General features: G+C 39.6%; 1 protein-coding gene across 1 annotated transcript in view; it reads right to left on the bottom strand.

The window, feature by feature from the left end:
* Nucleotides 1–426: 426 nt before the first annotated feature.
* Nucleotides 427–20,652, bottom strand: part of LOC149943420 (cytochrome P450 2J6-like) — a 42,120-nt gene continuing 21,894 nt past the window's right edge. The window contains exons 4-6 of the mRNA XM_090175154.1: nucleotides 3,189–3,444; nucleotides 2,923–3,113; nucleotides 427–832 (exon numbers count right to left, since the gene is read on the bottom strand). Of these exons, the coding sequence (XP_090031280.1) occupies nucleotides 657–832; nucleotides 2,923–3,113; nucleotides 3,189–3,444 (623 nt within the window). The 3' untranslated portion in view covers nucleotides 427–656. The remainder of the gene's footprint in view (nucleotides 833–2,922; nucleotides 3,114–3,188; nucleotides 3,445–20,652) is intronic.

The following is a 20,652-nucleotide window of genomic DNA, read 5'->3' as shown; positions in this document are numbered from 1 at the left end:
GTGAATGTTTTGATAATTCTCAGAAAGAGCTGGGTTAAGACGAAGTTCTTAAAATGCCTCCCAGCACTAGGTGGTGCAGCAAAATAAAAGGGCCTTTATTACTTTAGAAGCAGGTTCGATTCTGTTCTTCTAGCATTAGAGAACTTGGTTAAAAAGGAAAACTCGAGGATATTTCCCAACTACAAAACTTCCATAACTTGATTTTGATTGTTTCTTTAGATGAAGTATAGGTGTTTCAAATTCCTTGTCAGAATATTTAAAAAATTCGAGAGTCGTTTTCACAGAAGCTATTGCCATTTGCGTAGCTATACCTTAAAAGAAGTTAGGAACTCCTAACCAAACACATTACATTGTATTCATGGTGAAGTAAAATGCTTGTATTGTGGTAAATATCAGCCCAAAAGACTTCTGTGTTCAAAACAGAGTTAATGCGATTTATTATCAAATATGGCTTGCAAATAATTAGATTTTAACTAAGCGTACTGGTTATATTTCATTATAGAATTATAGCTATTATACAATCAATACTTAAATAAAATTAAAATTATGAAGTATAAAAATTGAGCAAAATAAGAAACCTTTGATGTTACGGAATTCATAAACTTAATCATTTTTGGCTCTGTTACGGTAAGTTTGTAGATTAGTCTTAAAACATTTTATTCTCTAAGTTTGAAAACGAATCTAGCATTTTCCAGCCTGATTGTGATTGAGGAGATGACTTGGGTGTTGAGTCCTTCTTTCGGAGGCAGTATTTGAAATTTCTGCGACACGGCACTCATGTACAAGAAAATATTCATCCTGGCAATTCCCTCTCCGGGACAGCTTCTCTTACCTGAAAATATAATTGATTAGTTTTGATACATCTGTAGCAACCGTTCTTAGTTTTTCATTGCTCAAAGCCCCCTCACAACTCAAAGTAAGTCTTCCAAGCCATAGATGAAACCCTTACATGTATATTGCATTATAATAAAGTAAATCGTAAAATTTTCAGTATTGTTCCGAAAAATAAAAAATGTTTCATTCCATGATTAGTCTAATATATTGTTTGCAAATTTAAATAAAGATGCATTTTCACCTATTTTTTCGAATATAAAAGTAAAACTAAACCTCTATACTAGTTTAGCTTCTCTTACCTGAAAATATAATTGATTAGTTTTGATACATCTGTAGCAACCGTTCTTAGTTTTTCATTGCTCAAAGCCCCCTCACAACTCAAAGTAAGTCTTCCAAGTCATAGATGAAACCCTTACATGTATATTGCATTATAATAAAGTAAATCGGAAAATTTTCAGTATTGTTCCGAAAAATAAAAAATGTTTCATTCCATGATTAGTCTAATATATTGTTTGCAAATTTAAATAAAGATGCATTTTCACCTATTTTTTCGAATATAAAAGTAAAACTAAACCTCTATACTAGTTTAAACTGATTAACAATGTAAGACTATTAATGTTTTGTAGTATTGTAACGTGTATATTGGTTTTTAGTTATTGGTGTAATATTTTTAGACCTACATGAAGGTTTTTGGTAGGGAATATAAGTTGACGTCAATCAATAGGCAATGGCTGGTTTACCCTACAAGGCTGATTTCCCAAAAACGTGGTTTCAAATATGTGGACACCTGTGGTGTGCGCGAAAATCGAGAACCGCGTTAGTGGGTTTGTACCTCGACATTCCTGAAGGGATTAAGGGCCGAGTTCAGCGATGGAACTAGTTCATTCTAACTGGCATCACAAAAATATTTTGGCGCGAAAACTTTGAGGAGCAAGGATTGCGCGCCAAAATGGGCAGAAGAGTTTGGGAGACGAAAGGAGGCAGATCTTGAAAAAAGCTAGACCATAGTCGCGAGGACACATATCACGAGGGAAGCGAAATACGTGAGGCCATGAATAACTATCCTCTAGCCGGACTCGTACGCCGCGGAGCCCCGCATGTTGCCAGTGATCCTCTCATCGGACTCGTAACGCCGTGGTCGTGGAGCCCCGCATATGTTGCCAGTTATCCTCTCATCGGACTCATAACGCCGTGGAGTAACTTTATAAACGTTCATGCGGTACCGTATAAATAAATTTAATTTAATTGGGGAACCTGCCAGTTCGAACGTAAAACAATGTATTTAGTATAATTAATTAATTAAGTTAGCTTGTTAAAGTCTTGGTTAGGTTTTAGTGTGTAGGTTAGTAAATGTAGAATGTTGTTTAACTTTATTTTTTGTGGTGTGTATAATTATTTTTATTAGTGTATTAAAGTATGACGAAACTAATTCCTGAAGTCTGTGCCCATTAATTTAATCTATTGAATGAGTACGTCGTCTAATCTTAACAATTAGTCCATGGCTTAACCCTATTTGGGAAACGTCTCAGTATGTTTACTGATATTAGACATTTTATATCGATAAAAAGTTAAAAACATTAAAAACCCTTAAAAAGTAGTTTAAATTTTTTATTTTTCCGATTTGCGGAAAATTTTCCGCATTTTATTTTTCCGAAAAATTAACAACACTATTATATTATAATAATGTAAAATTCCACTTAAACCCAGTACAACATAACCTTAACTAACCAAAACACTAGGCTTAGCATTCACGAAGCACAGATACTCTGGAATAGAAACTCGGTGACGGCACAACCACGGCCAACTTGCGCGATAGCGGCCAGCCCATTCGTTGAAGTTTCTATGTTAACCTACGAACAAAAATATCTCTAGAATATTAGAATAGTTTTTGCATTTGAAGCCAATATAAAAACGAGCGTGGCGCTGAACGCCGATAGCTTATAGCATGGTTTGTAGCGGGAAAATCCTTGTTCATGGAATTTCGGCGAATAAGTTGGCCGCTATTGCGCGAGTGTCAAAGTTGGCCGTGCAACAACGAATGCATTTAGAAACCATTTACTAGGTTCAATCGCTTTTATTAATACGCACCTAAAGAGTAGGCCATGGAATAATCAACCATCTCGTTCAACCTTTTCCCGTCTTTGGACACGAATCTTTCGGGTCTGAAGACTTCGGGATCTCCCCAGATTTTCTGGTCAGCGTTGACGGACCAATAGACCATCAGGAGAGCCGCTCCTTTTGGGGCGTCATATCCACCAACCTGGTCGTCTTCCAGAATTCTAGAAACGCGTATATCGTATGTCAACTGGTTAATTTCCGCTTCAAATCTGTTCTCATCTTTTCAAATAACTTACAGCCTTTCTTCGTTAACGGCAATCGCGCTTTGGTGTCGGAGAACCTCCAGGAAGACGGCTTGGGTGTAAGGCAGTTCCTGTCTATCTCTCCATTCTGGTAACCTGTCCTTGCCGACGGTGGAAATTATCTCTTTGTGCATCTTTTCCTGGACTTCGGGGTAGAGAACCAAGTTTTGGAAAACCCATTCGAGGGTAATCTGCGTTGTTTCCGCTCCAGCCGCGATCAGCAGAGTCGAATTGGCCACAAGTGATTTTTCTGTTTTGTAAGTTTGTAGTTTTTAAAAATGCACTGTCCATTTGACAATTCGCGACCGAAAACTATCGCTACGCCCCCTTTGGTTCACCATTGAAAGCTAGATAGGGAGCTAAGGTAGCGGCTAAAGCAGACGCTATTAGTGTTTCCTCATCTTAAATCGTGAATTCAGAAGCCTATAATAAGAGAAGCCTCTAACTCGCCCAAAATCGTGAAGGTATTCGGAGGGATACAGATTTGTTAAGGCGCTATGTGGCCAGAAAATATAGTCCTCTCGATATATTCATACCGAGGGACTTCAGGTGTACAAATCAGCCGTAAAATCACTTGAAATCACGTAAATTTCGTAGCTTCAATAACTTTAATCAATTAAATATTGAAATCACTTGAAATCTGAAATCAGATGTACAAAATTTCTAACATTGGAATGATTGGATTATTTGGATAGCCCCTCGATTCATACGCGAGCAGTAGCGGAGAAAACATTTGAAAAAGCAGATGATTCTTTACATTTTAGCTCGTAGAATTCCTATAGGATTTTTCTGAGGATTTTAAATTTTGAGAGACTCGCCTCGTTTTGATTGAACTTAGTAATTTCTACATTATAAAGCTAATAAATGTTAAAACTATAATTTGTTTTCATAAATATACATACTAATGAACAATAATCGTGATTCTGAAAGCGATATCTCCGTATAATTTTCTCAATACGCTTTGAAAAACTTTAAAACTAGCCCGCCTTTCTCGTTTAAAGTTTGAAACCAAGGATGATCTATACCTATGTTTGAGGTTGGCCAACCCACGTTTTGGAGAGCAAACTATTTTTTTCGCCACAAAGACTAAATATAGCGCTCACTAGATTTGCTAGTCCTACTCCTAGCAAGGATCCTATATGCATGGAAGAAGTTCGATTATCGTCGATTCGAAACATCACAATATATATATATATATATATATGCAAATTAAATTCAATATTTATTGTAATTTGGTAAATTTTGTTTTTGCGAAATTTAACGTAAACCTATATGAAACCTTTACACGGACTAAAGGTCGGCGTTTGAATAAGAAATTATACGATTGTTTATATTTATCCATAACCGAGAATTATTCAGAAATATTCGAAAAAAATGATTAAGTTTGCATGTCAAATCGTTGTTTATTCGTATAAAACAAATAATACTAATTTTAATGATTAATTGAAATTTTGGCGGTTAATTTATTTGTTTCGCCGACCTCTAACACGGACGGACTCGCGTGGCTCTGTTTACATTTTTTTTGTCGGTGTAGGGAGCCTAATTAGCCTTTTCAGTTTACATAATGCCACGTAGTGGCAAATGCAAGAAGCTCATAAACTGCTGGATTTTCGTCTGCTAAGCAGATGCTTTATTGAAAAATTTACTGCTTAGCAGACGAAAATCCAGCAGTTCATGAGCTTCTCGCATTTGCCACTACGTGGCTCTATGTAAACTGAAAAGGCTAAATTAGGCACTCCCACAATGCTCTAGAACAGCGATCACAGGGGTTCCGAGAATTCGCAGCGCGGCCATCTTTGTTTGTGTCAAGAGTCTTTTAAGATAAGTAAAAAAAAAATTAGTTGGGGTTCCACCAGAATTAGGTGGATAATTTAGGGTTCCATAGAAAAATAAATTTGGGAACCGCTGCTCTAGAAAGCTAGTTTTATTATTTGAGGAAATATAGACGAAATTGTTTAGGCCTAATGATATAGAATCGGGAACCAAGTTCATAAACAACGCCAGTCTACATCTCTAAATACGTGTTGTCCTAATGTGTCCATGGTACCGTCATATACGGTTTTTGTTCTTTGCTATATAACTAAATATATCACGTAAGCGTATTTCAAGTACTTTTCTTCCGATTTTTTAGAGATGAGTGGGGTCACTTGGGTGGGCCACCCGAAATCCGTCAAAGGCCGCGGGCCGAATAAGGCCAACCCCTTGCTTATGCAGGCCGATATTTACAAAGCCCTTCGTTATGAAACAAGACGCACGACAGTCAGAATACACACAATCCTGTCGAAAACCCGATTAAAATAAGTGTCACACTTATTTGTTACTTTTCGTCACACTTTGAGATCGACGCGTACTTCTCCGATAAGTGTCACACTTATATTTGTTACTTCTGATCATTAATGGCTTTAAAAGTTGCTTGATGACTTAGGCCTATGGTGGTACCTTGGGTATTAGCCTAGCTGATTATTATTATTATTACGTTGAAAGCGACGTGTGTGTCATGAAAGCAACGTGCACTGCTCCGATCAGTGTCACACTTATATTTGTTACGTCGGATCATACGTTGAAAGCAACGTGTACTGCTCCGAAAAGTGTTACACTTATTTGTTAGTTCTTGTCATACGTTGAAACCGAGGCATACGACTTAAGCTGGTTTCACACTCGACGGAAAATATGACGGAGTGTCTTCGATAAACGCCGTGCGGAATATTGTTTTACATTCGATATACCGTTAACGCTCAACTTAACGTTGTTAATTTTCCGTCGAGTGCATTGGCGTACGTAGGGGAGGGCGGAGGGGGCTGACCGCCCCGGGTGGCATTTCTATAGGGCGACATTTTTCATTCAAGTAAAGAAAATTGCCTGTTTTTAGTTATGGTTAACGTTTATCCTTTTCTCGTAGTGAAACTAGTTTTTTGTTCATTTGGCAAGAATGAATGCGTATTCTTAGTGTTTTTGTACTTTTGCTGTAACGCTGGACACATGAACATTTCAAATAATTTGTAGATAATAAAGCAAGGTTACTAGCCTTTAGAACACAATTATTCGTTGTGGTGCGCCAACAGTGCCTTGTATTGACGCTTTTACTGTTTTTAACGATTAAACGATAACACTTTTGGAAATTGGGAGGGCGGCAAATTCGTGATGCGCCCCGAGCGTCAAAGGGACTAGGTACGCAACTGGTCGAGTGTGAAACCAGCTTTAGAACAGCTTTGAAAAATGAGAAAAGAAAAGTCGCCTATAAACCTCTATAAACACACGGATTGACAATGTTGGAAGTTGCGGGGGTTTGTATAGGCTGCTCCAAAAAATTAGATTTATAGTTAAGCAACGTAATTGCAAAACTATGTAGGGTATATGGAAACCACAGCTTTTCAAAAATATAACTTTCATGAAAATCAGACATAAATTAAGGAAAGTTATTTCGACTTTTAGGCGAAAATATAAAACCACGTAAATTATCCCGAAAACCATACTTAAAATTAATATTTACTGGTATAACGGAAAATATAGGTTCGCTGAATCCTAACCTAACCCTTTTTTGCCGTTATCGGACCTAATTTAAACAAAATATCTACCACACAAAGTGAAACCACCGAAAACAGTAAATTTGGCTATGTCCAATTTGATGGGCTCTGATTTGAAAAATTTATGAAAAGCTATTGATGCAGTACATTCTTTGACATTTCTAGCCCTAACAAACGTTGGCTGTTAAATTTGAACTATTGTATCATTATAATTAGCGCCATGTCGATTAGACAAATTAATAATAGATGTCGCTAGTTGAACAAGATCATTCCAGAAAGAGGATCAACAGTCCCAAGCGGGGATACCGACAGTCCTCGGCGCGTCTCCTAACATAGCGTAAGCACGCGGCTCAATCTTACCTAAAATGAAATTATGTATTGTCATTAAATAATTTAAAGTTAAACTTGCCAACGTCTCATCGATTAAACATACGAACTCACGGACATAACAATGGCGACGGAGAATGGATTCAATTTTTAAAGAAAAGGCGTCAAACATCAGGTAACAAAACAAACAAAAATACAACAACGTGGGCTAAGCCTAATCTGGATAAAACAGAGCCGCCGAGACTCGGAAGGTAGCGTGGTTACGCGACGTGTGCAAAATACACCGAAATTATGAAAAGACGCTTTTCACGGCAGTTTCCAAAAAAAAAAACGTAAACTAAATCAAGTCAACAAAAATCGAAGTGAAGTCAATAAAATCGAAATCAAGTAAAATTACAGTCAAGTCCAGTTAAATTAAAGTCAAGTCAAGTCAAGTCAAATTAAAGTCAAGTCAAGTCAAATTAAAGTCAAGTCAAGTCAAATTAAAGTCAAGTCAAGTCAAGTCAAATTACAGTCAAGTCAAGTCAAATTAAAGTCAAGTCAAGTCAAGTTAAGTCAAATTAAAGTCAAGTCTAGTCACAATAAAGTCCAAGTCAAAATAAAATATAAGTTACATCAACTCAACAAAGTAAAGTACATAGTATTCAGTCTACTGACATAACGCAAAATATGGCTACGCATCAAAGTAGTTTTGATGAATTCAACGCATCAACTGAAACTTGGATTGTTTATCAAGAAAGGTTGGAACAACACTTTACATCATGTAAATCAGAAACGTAGCTGATCCTACTGCCAATCTTGAAGTTCAAGAGACCAAGCGAGCCATTTTAATCAAAGTTTTTGGGTAAAACTAATTATTCATTATTGAGAAATTTGGTGAAAACAGACAAGCCTACAGACAAGACTTATACCGAACTAGTCCATGTTTTATCGACACATTTTAGCCCCGCACCGAGACAAATAGTGGAGCGTAATAAATTTTACAAGAGAGAACGAAACAAGGGCGAATCAGTGGCAGATTTTCTAGCCGATTTGCGACGTCTAACCTAACATTGCAATTTTGGAAACTTTTTGGATGACATGTTAAGAGACCGTTTCATTTGTGGAATTAATGATGAAGCTATGATGAAACGTCTCTTCGAAGATGAATATTGTTTAGATGCAGCTGTAAAACTAGCTCAATCGATGGAAAACGCCGCGACCGACGCCAATGCCCTTAAGAATCAAGGCGACACATCGGTTGTTAATAAAGTCTTTATGAAGAACAAATCATACAAGGGAAGCTACAGTAATAAACCACCTTTTATTAAGGGCAATTCCACTTTTCCTACAAAACGTAATTTCAACAACTCAGCCCAAGGTCCTCAAACGTACTCTCAAGATGATACTTTTTACAAGAGACCTACAGGCTAGCCTGCATGACGAATGGAATTGTCGACACCTTAACTCTGAATGTCTTAAGTGTGGAAAGAAAGGCCACATAATTCGAGCTTGCCTTCAAGCCAAGCCGAGGAGTCAAGAATTTTCTCAAAATCAAGATAAGAATCGAGATCGACGTCATTCACGACAGCATCGTGGACGACCTAAAGACTTTCGACAGCATAACCGCATAGTTTATACTCAAATTATGAAACTAGCGTTAATACCATCACAAACTCTTCTCGACAAAACACTACATCAGAACGACATGGATTATTAAAATTGAAACCTCCTCCACCTATGGAAGTTATTTGCTCTATAAATGGTATTCTGGTGACAATGCAATTAGACACTGGAACCGGGTATTCAATGATATCCGAAGCTGTCAAGTATCAAATATTCGGTGACCGACAATTGGATCCTATGAACGAAGATTTATCATCATTTACTGGTGACCGCATAAACATACTAGGTCAAACAACTGCGGAAGTGAAATATGAAGGAAAAACATCAAAATTACCCATACTTGTTGTTATATTTGACTGTAGAGGCAGCACCGGTCGGAGGGAAGGCAGGAATTGTAGGAGGACCCGACCGGATAGGCGTGGACGATCGAGCAGGGAATAGTTCCGAAAGGGTGTTGTGAATTGGAGTGCATGGCGAATTACCGGATACTGTGGTGGGAGTATAGTTGCGCATGATATTTTGTGGTAGAGTGTTGCTATTCGGAGAACCTTGCGGCCGCTCATGAACATGGAGCGAAGATCGAGTAGTGGGTGGCCTCACCACTAATGGTGGTGGGCTGTTGGTATGTTGAGGAAGCACTGGCGGATGTGGAGTTGAAGGAGATTGATGTTTATGAGCAACCATGGCAACATGTTCATTCGTTCGTAGATACGGGCGCCCGATATTGGTGGTTGCCGTACGTGGAGACTGTTTCATTGGCGAAGTGTCAGCCCGAGGAGGCCCAATGTTGGTTTGAGCAAGAAGACTTTGAGTCGCGGAATTGTGAGGATTAAAATTTGTCACCGCTTTCAGATGTAGTCGAGTGCGTCTTAGTACTTGATTGGTATCTGTGAGAATGACATAGGATCGGGGCTCTGGGCCCACGGAGACAACTGTGGCAAGTAACCAGTTCCTATGATCTTGAAGGTAGCGGACTCGTTGTCCAACTTGAAACGGCAATAATGTTGGTGGGTTTGTTCGATTTGCCCTATCGACCATGATATCTTGTTGTTGTTGTAACGTTTGCCGCTCTTGGGTTGTAGGAAAATGAGGTTGTAACGTATCTCTTGTGGTCGTGATTGGTGTTCGTATGCGCCTACCCATGCACATTTCTGCCGGTGATGGAAGGGGCCCCTTAGGCGTTGATCGGTACTCCATCAAGACGTATGATAAATCCTTACCATCGTATTGGGCTTTGACCAGTGAATTTTTTATTGTCTGAATTGTGCGTTCAGTCAGACCATTAGATTGAGGATAATAGGGTGAGGAGGTTACATGTGTAACACCCCACTGTTCAAGGAATGCTTTGAATCCAGCTGAATTAAAGGGTGGCCCGTTGTCCGAGATAAGCCGTTGTGGAGGGCCGTGGCGTGCAAAATGTGGAGCTAAGAAGTTTGTTACACGGTTAGTAGTCGTGTTATTGAGTTCCCGTGCCTCAACGAATTTCGAGTAGTAATCCACGAGAAGGAGAAAGTTCTGGGATTTCAAATGGAACAAGTCAGTTCCGACGGTTTCCCACGGTAGTTGTGGTACTGGATGGGGGTGCAACGACATTGGAAAGTTGGCTCTTGCTCTATTAGAACACACGTCACAGGCCAAAATAAACTGTGTGATGTGGTCTGTCATCCCTGGCCAAAATAAGTGAAGTTTGGCTTTAGCCAAGCAAGAGCTTACCCCTTGATGGGATCCGTGTATGGTCTTAAGAGCTGCAGGTTGTAAAGCTCGTGGAACGACAAGACGAGAACCCCGGTATAATAAGCCATCTTGAAAGTGTAATTCGTCTTGGTGAGGCCAACAAAGTTTCAAGTCCGGATTTAATTGTTTTACAGATCGTGGCCAGCCACATTGGCCATACTGAATGATAGTTTGGAGTGTCTGATCTTGAACGGTCGCCTGACGATACAGCTCTTGTTTATCCACTGGAAGTGTGGACAGGGAATATACCGCGGTGTAGGGGCCATCTAAAAGATCAGTGTCGATCGTCATATGTGGCTGTGGGGCCCGTGATAAAATGTCAGCAATATAAAGTTTGTTACCTGGTACATAGACTAGGTCAATTTGATAGCGGAATAGCCTCATTAGTAGACGTTGTAGTCGGGGTGATAGTAGGTGAATCGGTTTCTTAATCACACCTAGAAGAGGTTATGATCGGTTTCCACTGTGATTTTGCATCCGGCGATATAAAAGTGGAAATGTTCGCAAGCATAGACAATTGCTAACAGTTCCTTTTCAATTTGGGCATATCGGGATTGTGCTGGTGTCAATGTAGTAGAAGCTAATTCCACCGGTTGGCCACCTTGCAGCAATGTTGCGCCAATACCATACTGAGAGGAATTTACAGAGAGTGTGATTGTCCGTTGGGGGTCGAAGAAAGCCAGAACTGGAGTGGATGATGCAAGCTGTTTGAGCGAGTCATAATGTGCCTGGTGATCGGGCTCCCATTGGAATAAGGTGTCTTTTTTGAGCAGGCTACGAAGCGGGCTGGTATCGACATTCACGCCTGGAATAAAACGTGTGATATAATTAATCATGCCCAGGAAGCTTTGTAGAGCGGCTTTGTCTTTCGGTGATGGTAAAGAGCATATGGCAGAGACTCTGTCTGGGTTAACCTCAACACCAGCAGCCGTGATAACATGGCCGACATATTTGGCATGATCAGTGGCATCTTTATACGTCCAAAGCAAAGTCCAACAACGTGAGCACGCTGCAAAACACGAGGGAGCAGTATCACGTGAGAGTTCATTTCTTCAGAAGCCAATAAGAAGTCATCGGTCGAAATGTGGACATCTGGAAATTCGTTCTCCGGAAATAACTGCCTTAGGGTCTGTTGGCAGATCTCAGACCCAGTGACAAGGCCGTTTGGGTACCGCAAATAGCGGAACCGGCCATAAGGCGTGGAAAAAGTGCACAAACGAGAACTCTCATCCGTAAGCTCAATATGCCAAAAAGCGCTTTGAACATCTAAAACTGTAAATATTTTCTTACCGCTAAGAGTAGCAAATATTTCCTGGGTAGGTGGGACATGGTAGCCATGACGCATTATGGAGCCATTCAATTTTCGGGTATCCATACAGATCCGCACAGTGCCGTCCGGCTTAGGAGTTACCACCATCGGATGGACCCATTCAGAAGGGCCGGTGACTGGGACAATGATGCCAAGCCGCTGCATACGTTCCAACTCCAGACGTACAGGTTCTCTGAAAGCATGGGGGACCTGATGTGCGGCGCTGATGCTTGGTGTAGGATGAGTCTTGAGGCGTATCTGATGTCTACCTGGTAGTTTACCCACTCTGTCAAATACAGTATGGTACTGCATCACAATGTCATCAGGGGTATGTGGCAGGATCTGTGAGGATGTAGATGTCAGAGTAGAAATGAGTTTGCTAGGGAGAGGTCCCAATGGGTGGCTATGGTGTTGTATGAGGCCAAGTTGCAAGGCAGCAGATGCACCCAATATGGGGACCCTGTTTTCTTCGGTAACGTAAAAGGGGAAATCCCTGGAAGCGGCGTACGACGTACAGGGAATATCGAGAACTCCCAGCATAGGAACTGGGTGACCGGAATATGCCATGACTTGAAAGGAGGAGCCTTCAAGGGACAACTTGAAAGTGAAGTTTCATAAATGTGACGCGAAATGATGTTGACTTGTGCACCAGTGTCGATTTTAAATTGCACAGAAATGTCATAGAGACAAATATGATCATAAAGTTCATCTACCATAGGAGCCATTTGTAGTTGATCAACGGTACGAGCCAGAAAGAGAGAGTAGCAGAGATACCCAGCAGAGGCATCATCGTAGGCATAGTCCGGAGAAGGATCAGGAACGTAGCCATCCGTATCTGGAGAGAAGAAAGATTCAGCATACTCCAAAGGGGGTTGAATAAAGTCCGATGTGTGTAGTTCATGAGCGGAACGACAGACGACACCCCAATGTCCACCTTGATGACACTTTATGCAAAGTGAGAAACGAGCCGGACACGAGGTAAGGTTGTGAGGCGGATGCCCGCAATTAGGACAGCGCGAGCCATGCACGGCCGGTTGTGAGCTGCTGTCGGAAGCGTAAGAGGAACGGTGTCCTGTTGAATTGTAATGAGGCGGTGGAGGGTGCTGACGGGCGAGAAGTAGGGTAGTTGGTGTAGCCTTGTAGAGGGAAAGAAGGGTACCGGGGTGGGCGATGAGCCATAGAGCCCATGGCAGGGTACTGGAACTGCCGGTTGAACGGTGGACGCGAGGGACGGTGGTGGGCAGGAGGCCGCTGGCGATGTAAGGCGTCAAGGGAAGGGATTGCAGATCCATCCATGGAACTGGGAAGACCACGAGGAGCAGCAACAGCACCCATAGTGCCAGCGTGCAGAGTGGAGATTTCATCAGCTTGGCAGCGACGCGCAGCGTCATCGAGAGTCAATGTAGGGATAGCCAAGAGATCCTTGCGGAGTTTATCATTGGAGATACCGCATACAATTTGTGTAGCGATAAGAGAGTTCATCAAAGTAGTAAACTCACACTTTTGCGCCTTAAGTTTCAACTCGGTGAAAAACTGATCAAAGGTGTGGGAAGGCAGCTGCTTAGTCTGAAAAAACGCATAACGAAGATACGTGAGATTCTTATATGGTTGATAGTATGCATCAAAAGCGGCGTAGATAACGTCCAGAGTGCGGTCATCGTCAACTTGCGCAATAGGGAGAGTCTTGTAAATGCGGAGCCCAGCTGGGCCTAGGATATGCAGAAACTGGGCACGTTGATGAGCGACAGATCCAGCAGTCAAATTAGCCGCAGTCGCGTAAATTTCAAAAAGTTCTTTATATTCAGCCCATGCGGAGGCCGGATCATCGCCGGGAATAAAGTTCGGCGGGCTCTTGAAGGACGTCGCGGGATTCGCCGCCATAATGACGGGCCGAACGCGGGAAAAGAAAAACGCGACCGTAAAAGGGAAAACGGAAAGTTAATACGAACGAAAAAGGCAAAACAAAAATAAATACACCGAAGCGAAGAGGAGAAGCGAGGGATCATCCCATCGCTGTCACCATGTTATATTTGAGAAATTAACAGCGATGGCTTTAGATACAATATTACTTTATTGTTTAGAATGACCTGTAGCTTGTAGCACGTTTCAGTAAGTGAGCTCACTTTCTCTCATGCACCTACTCCCCAGTCCCTTTACTGTAGCGCCCTCTAGGGAGAATAACATATAACACTTGTATTTAAAGGTCCAGGTCCCAATCTTTGTGGACGTCTTTGGTTTTGGCAATTAGATATGGTCAATCCCTTATTTTCACACAACCCGGAAGTCAACAGAGTAGAAGTTCATCAATATTCCAATGACTTATTGATCATCTTAAACAAACATGAAGCGTTATTTTCACCAGGACTTGGATGTTTACGCAATGTTAAAGTTAAACTTTACGATAAACCAAATTCCGAACCTCGATTTCATAAACATCGAACAATAGCTTACGCCTTAAAGGATAAAGTAGAAGCTGAATTAGCAAGACTGGAGGAAGAAAACATAATAACACCAGTTCCGTACTCCGACTACGCTGCACCAATAGTCCCGATTGTGAAGTCCAATGGATCTATAAGAATATGTGGTGATTACAAGGTCACTGCGAACAAAGTAATCAACGAAGAAAAATTTCCTTTACCAAGATCAGAAGATTTATTCGCGAATCTTAATGGAAGTGTCATCTTCAGTCGACTAGACTTAAAGGACGCGTATAATCAATTGATGCTGGACGATGACTCAAAGCACTTGGTTACTATTAATACGACTAAAGGATTGTTCACGTACAACAGACTCCCATTCGGAATATCTTCGGCTTCAGCCATTTTTCAACGGCAGATGGAAACACTATTCCGAAACGAACCAAACGTATCGCCGTTCCAGGACGACATTTTAATTGGTGGAAAATCAATTTCCGAACACCTGAAAACTTTAGACAGAATTTTAACTATTTTGGAAGACGCCGGACTTAAACTTCGAAAGGAAAAATGCAAATTTTTACAACTTTCTGTGGAATTTCTTGGCCACACCTTGGACGCAACTGGACTACACCCCCAGAAGGGAAAATTGCAAGCTATAACTGACGCACCTTCACCGACTTCGGTCGAAGAACTGCGATCATTCTTAGGATTATTAAATTATTATTCAAGGTTTTTAAAGAATAATGCAACACGATTAGAACCGTTATATGCGCTTCTTTCAAAAGGAACGTCCTGGAAGTGGACGAAACTGCACGAAGACACTTTTAAGCAAGTCAAGCAGTCTATAGTACAATCCAATTTACTGGTTCATTACGACCCTTCGAAAGCATTGCTTCTAGCATGCGACGCATCACCAGTGGGTCTTGGCGCCGTCATCTCTCACGTCGTTGACGGTATTGAAAGACCAATCGCCTGCGCATCTAGAACTCTCACTCCTACCGAGAAGAATTACCCTCAAATTGAAAAAGAAGCCCTGGCACTGGTCTTTGGGGTTAATAGATTCAACCAATACTTGCAAGGAAGACATTTCACCTTGGTAACTGATCATCGACCACTTGTTACAATATTTTCAGAACACAAGCCAGTTCCTGCCGCAGCTGCAGCTCAACTCCAAAGATGGGCGCTATTACTTTCCGGTTACAACTATACGATCCAATACAAGAAAGGCACTCTTCACGCTAACACCGACGCACTTAGCAGGTTGCCGATTAAATCCAAAATGTCAGACCCTCCACCCATCTCGGAACACGTCTTATTGGTCAAACAACTACACAACAGTCCCGTAACCGTCGACCGACTCAAGTATGCAACTTGTCAGGATAAGACTCTAACCAAAGTAAAACGCTACTTAAAAAACGGTTGGCCACAAACGATGAACCAGAATGATAATTGCAAGACCTACCATCGTCGACAATATGAACTCTCGCTTATGGATGACATTATTCTAGTTAGAAACAAAGTTGTGGTCCCGGAATCTCTGAGAAGAAAGTTACTAGACGAATTGCACAGCACCCATCAAGGTATAGTAGCCATGAAATCTTTGGCACGAACTACATTTTGGTGGCCTAACATTGACAAACACATAGAGGAAAAAGTACAACAATGCACAATTTGCATTCAACACTCGTCTATGCCATCTAAATCATTCACACCATGGCCAAAACCAAATGGTCCCTGGGAACGTGTTCACGCCGACTTCGCTGGACCGATCGAAGGAAAGTATTTACTGGTAATTGTCGATGCCTACAGCAAGTGGCTAGAAGTTGATGTAGTAATAAATTCCTTACGTCAACGTATCGCTAGGTATGGTGTTATTCCCACACTCGTCACTGACAACGGCACAGCGTTCACAAGTGACCTGTTTAAATCGTTTTGCACAAACAACGGCATTATACACATCACATCGCCACCATACCATCCTCAATCGAACGGACAGGCCGAACGATCCGTTCGTACTATCAAATCTACTTTGCGGAAAGTGACCGGAGGAACAACCAAGGAAATTGAAATTATCGGTTTCGGATTGTGCAAATTCCAGACGGATCCTCTGCATCTCCGTTTAGCTCGAATTCTAATGAATTATAGACGAACACCGACTTCAAACGGTCAATCTCCAGCTCAAATGATGTTGGGTAAACAAATATTAACAAACCTGGATTTGTGCAATCCCAAACGAATGCAACTTGCGTCTACGTCAACCGTATTGACGAGATACTTCCACAACCGAACGACGATTTCAACACTCTTATCAACCTGGTTCTTTAGTATACGCGCGCAATTTTGGTCAAGGTCAGCGATGGTACTCAGGACAAGTAATTAAATTGGTGGGCACCATGTTACTGTCTATACAGACAGAGAATGGCGTAATAACTCGTCATGTAAACCAAGTGAAAACAAAACACACCGCGTCATATTTCAAAGTTCCGGATCACATTTCAAAGACTCCCGCACGAAGACAACACATCACTCCGATGTTCGAGACTTCAATTACTACGCCACATTCACCAGTGCACCCGGTTGGAAGTCCACATTCTCATCGACATCGACCTTCCTCGAGTTCTGCACCTAATCATCTCAGCGTACGTCCTCATTCTACAATGACATCATCAACTCGGCGAAAAGAGAACATTTCTCCGAATCTCAATCCTATTATTCTGGAGTCTGTGTCCCACCCAATCTCTACACCAGTTCGCAGGTCATCACCATCAATACGCCGTACTACCCGCGTTATTAAACCTCCTCATCGATTAAATTTGTAATACTCGTTTTTTTTTTAAGGAGGTAATGTTATATTTGAACTATTGTATATTTATAATTAGCGCCATGTCGATTAGACAAATTAATAATAGATGCCGCTAGTTGAACAAGATCATTCCAGAAAGAGGATCAACAGTACCAAGCGGGGATACCGACAGTCCTCGGCGCGTCTCCTAACATAGCGTAAGCACGCGGTTCAATCTTACCTAAAATGTAATTATGTATTGTCATTAAATAATTTAAAGTTAAACTTGCCAACGTCTCATCGATTAAACATACGAACTCACGGACACACTTTTATAATTGTAACAAAATCTCTAAACCCAATGGTTCTCGAGATAGATTGTGAATGACCTTGAAGACATGGTTCAAGATCATTGGAATTTTCATCGTCCAATGCCCCCTACGCGTGATATGTGACCTGAAATATTCAAAATCCTAGCTAAAACCGATTTTGAGTTATTCGCCCTGGGCCCCTGGATCGTTTTTTGGTGGACACCCTGTATCACTGAAACTGCTCGCGTGTACGAAGCACTTTAATTATTAGTCTATGGTCAGAGTATAGAGCGATGTATACTTTTCTCATAAGAAATATATAATTACGCTTTTGCTTATGCTCCGCGCAGTAAAGGCATTTGGCCACTTTGTATTTTCTATTTCCGTCTTCAGACGGTCCAAGCGACACTTTATTATGTCTCCATATACGTCACTTCGCAGTTTAGAGGTGCCTGGCACGTTGAATTCTACCAAACTATGTAGCCTACCGCGTAACGGATAATCGGATAAAAAAATTAGATTAACCGATGCAATGTTCATTTACCAAAACAAAGTATATTACGAAAACGAATGAGATAAAGGTTATGTTGTTTTTATCTGGAAGAATATGACTACTTTTGTTCGTTGGGTAAATTATCCAATAAATATTGCTTTTTTTATTTTTTTTCAGATAGACCTCCTAATTAGATAAACTTGATAATTGAATTCTGATCATACGCGACGGTTTATTTATATGGTTTGAACGCCTTACAGGTAAGAGGGGTCAAAGGTGAAACGTATAAAATTAAATGTTCCGATTAAGCTTTCTTTTATCTGAATTGGTAGATAATCCGAAGGTCTATTTTCATTCAAATAGATAAACCCATGGATGACATCGCCATTGATGACTTTTTATTGGATTATTTCTACCAATAGGATATTATTAAGTGCGCTAAAACCAATCATTACATCTTGGCAGTGTTCAGCGATTTGGTATCTAGGTAAAAGATAAAAGATACTAGGTAAAAGATATTTGTACCTAAGGTTTAAGTATCTAGCGTATCTGTTGATTGTTAGTGGAAAGATACTTTTATCTAGTTCAGCTATAATTATCTAAACGTACTATACTGTTTATCTTCTCATACGTATTCGAGAGTTATTGACTTAAAGTATAAATCTTTTTTTTGCGGGCATTTTTATACCTCATGAGAGCTACAATCTTTTATGGATTTTCACTGCCAAGTTTTTTGGTCCATATTTTTGGAAGTGAAAAAACTACGTGATAAAATCGCGAGCGAGGTACTTTTAGGGAAAATATTTCGTTGGTGTCCGACACCACCTTGTGAATCTTCATTTTCTTCAAAAACAAAAAAAGGGAAAATATTTCAAATTTCAATCCGTAACAGTTCACGCTGGTTTTTTTTACGATAATCAAGTTAAGTAAACTGTTTAGTTTATATCTTTAAATTTCTAATGAGGAAATTACCGTTTATTGCTACAAATTGTAAAGTTAAATAAAAATAATAATCAACTGAATGAGAGTTTTGGTAAGTATATAAAGTAACTCAACTTAAATCTTTCCAAGGCTTAATATATGCTGTATCTTTTTTAAGGTACATCATGTCGTGATGACTGGTTCAAATTGTATTGTTAGGGACTGCAAAAATAGCCATAGGTTACTTTCAGATTGGAAAAATCTAGTCTGTGAAATTCATAATGTATTGAAGAAAGAATGCTTTTGTAAATCACCCTTCGCATTGTATTCTTTACCAAAAAAAATGCCATTGCCAAAGTTTAAAATAGTTTAACACCTTTTTCGTAGGACCAACTGTAATTCTGAAAATAATTCTAAATTGAAATGCATTCTTAAAAAAAGTGACTGTTAATTAAAAAAAACATGATCTAATTCGGTTAAAGGAATTTGCTTTCTAGCATATTTTTCTTCATAAATTTCTTGTCTCTTCAGTCACCTCATTTTGTTTTCCTAATTTTAAAATATTTTAATACTATGCTAATTTTTTTTCTTATTATATAACTTACATTTTGAATTTCATAATTTGCAAGCGCTATACATATATTTGTATCTTCTAATGCACCAGCTGTGTATTGTACTTGATCAGTTTCAATTTCCATAAATTCGATCTGTTGTTGGTTTTCTTTTTAGGTCTGAATTGTTTGCCTATGTTTTTCGCAACCAAGGAAAGAGGTAGATTGTTCATTTAAGTCAATGTGACTGTAGGTTTTCTAAAATTATTTGTTAAATTAAAATTTAAATAGCTTATTTTAATTTTATTTAGTCAATTTGTTAAATACAATTCCTCTTTTTATGTGTTGCTCTGGTAAAAGCAAAGTTGGAACCGCGGTTGTATATAGTAATCTTAATGTAACGATAATCCGATTCCAAAAAATGGTCACCACAAATCACGTCATTTGGATCAGGAGTCCAGTTAAAATTACCGATAGCTTCAAGCCATTCTTTTAACAAATCCGACCGATTAATAGGAAATCCTCAAAACAGAACATTTAATAACAGAAACATCTATGATCTTATCAATTTTTCAGTTTCTTAAGACCTTTTCACACGAGCCAACTTTTCAAATCAAAATGGTGAGTCAGCAAAAATGAATCGGTGATCCATTTTTTTCTCGCGTACTTTTTTGGTGGATCAACTCATCGAACTTTTATTCACACGAACCAACTAGTTTACTCAACTCAAAGTTGACTCATCTAGTTGGATCAAAAAGTTGGCTCGTGTGAATAGACCTTTACTTATGCCAAGAAACTTTTTTATTTCTCCCAGTATTTACAAAACTTTTGACAGAACATTTTCTACCCATTGCAAAAGTTATTTTACTTTTAAAACCAAAAATATTTAAGGTCTACCAAATTTTAAAAGTGTACATATCTTAGAACTATCAAAACAAGTATTGCGTTCAAAATTTCCGCCAAGATCAATAAAGCAGACGACAGTTATCTTTCCTACGGCTAAAAACAGATAGCGCCAACACGATTCGATAGAGTTGAAACTTAAGCCTAATTCTCCTACTCAAATAAAACGTGTCCCGCGAATCCCAGATTTGTTTGTATCTCTATTTATTCTACCCATATACAGTATATACTGTGTTGAAATAAAATGAGCGTTAAAGATGCGGCAAGTATTTCGTAAGCGAGAAAAATACAAATACCATCTGTAGATATTTCTTTCATTAAAATTTGCTTAGTATTATATTCAACTGATAAACATGTACTGTAAAAAGGGTTAAATTCAATTGTGCATTGTTTTAGTAAGTCTAACTCGCTGATGTAACTACTTAATTTATAATATTCTGAATAAATTAAACTCGATTGTTTCGTCTCAATTATTTAAATTAAAATTAAAATTTTATACCGGGCAGGGTTTGAACCGAGAATACGTTTTTCGTAAATAACTCTGAATAGTTCTTTTTATAAAATAACCTTGGCCATCTTGT

Source organism: Leiobunum rupestre, chromosome 5, assembly GCF_980474605.1.
Source record: "Leiobunum rupestre chromosome 5, qqLeiRupe1.1.hap1, whole genome shotgun sequence".
Classification (NCBI taxonomy): Eukaryota; Metazoa; Arthropoda; class Arachnida; order Opiliones; family Sclerosomatidae; genus Leiobunum; species Leiobunum rupestre.
The sequence above is the reverse complement of the archived record's forward strand: the minus strand, read 5'-3'. Positions and strand labels throughout refer to the sequence as shown.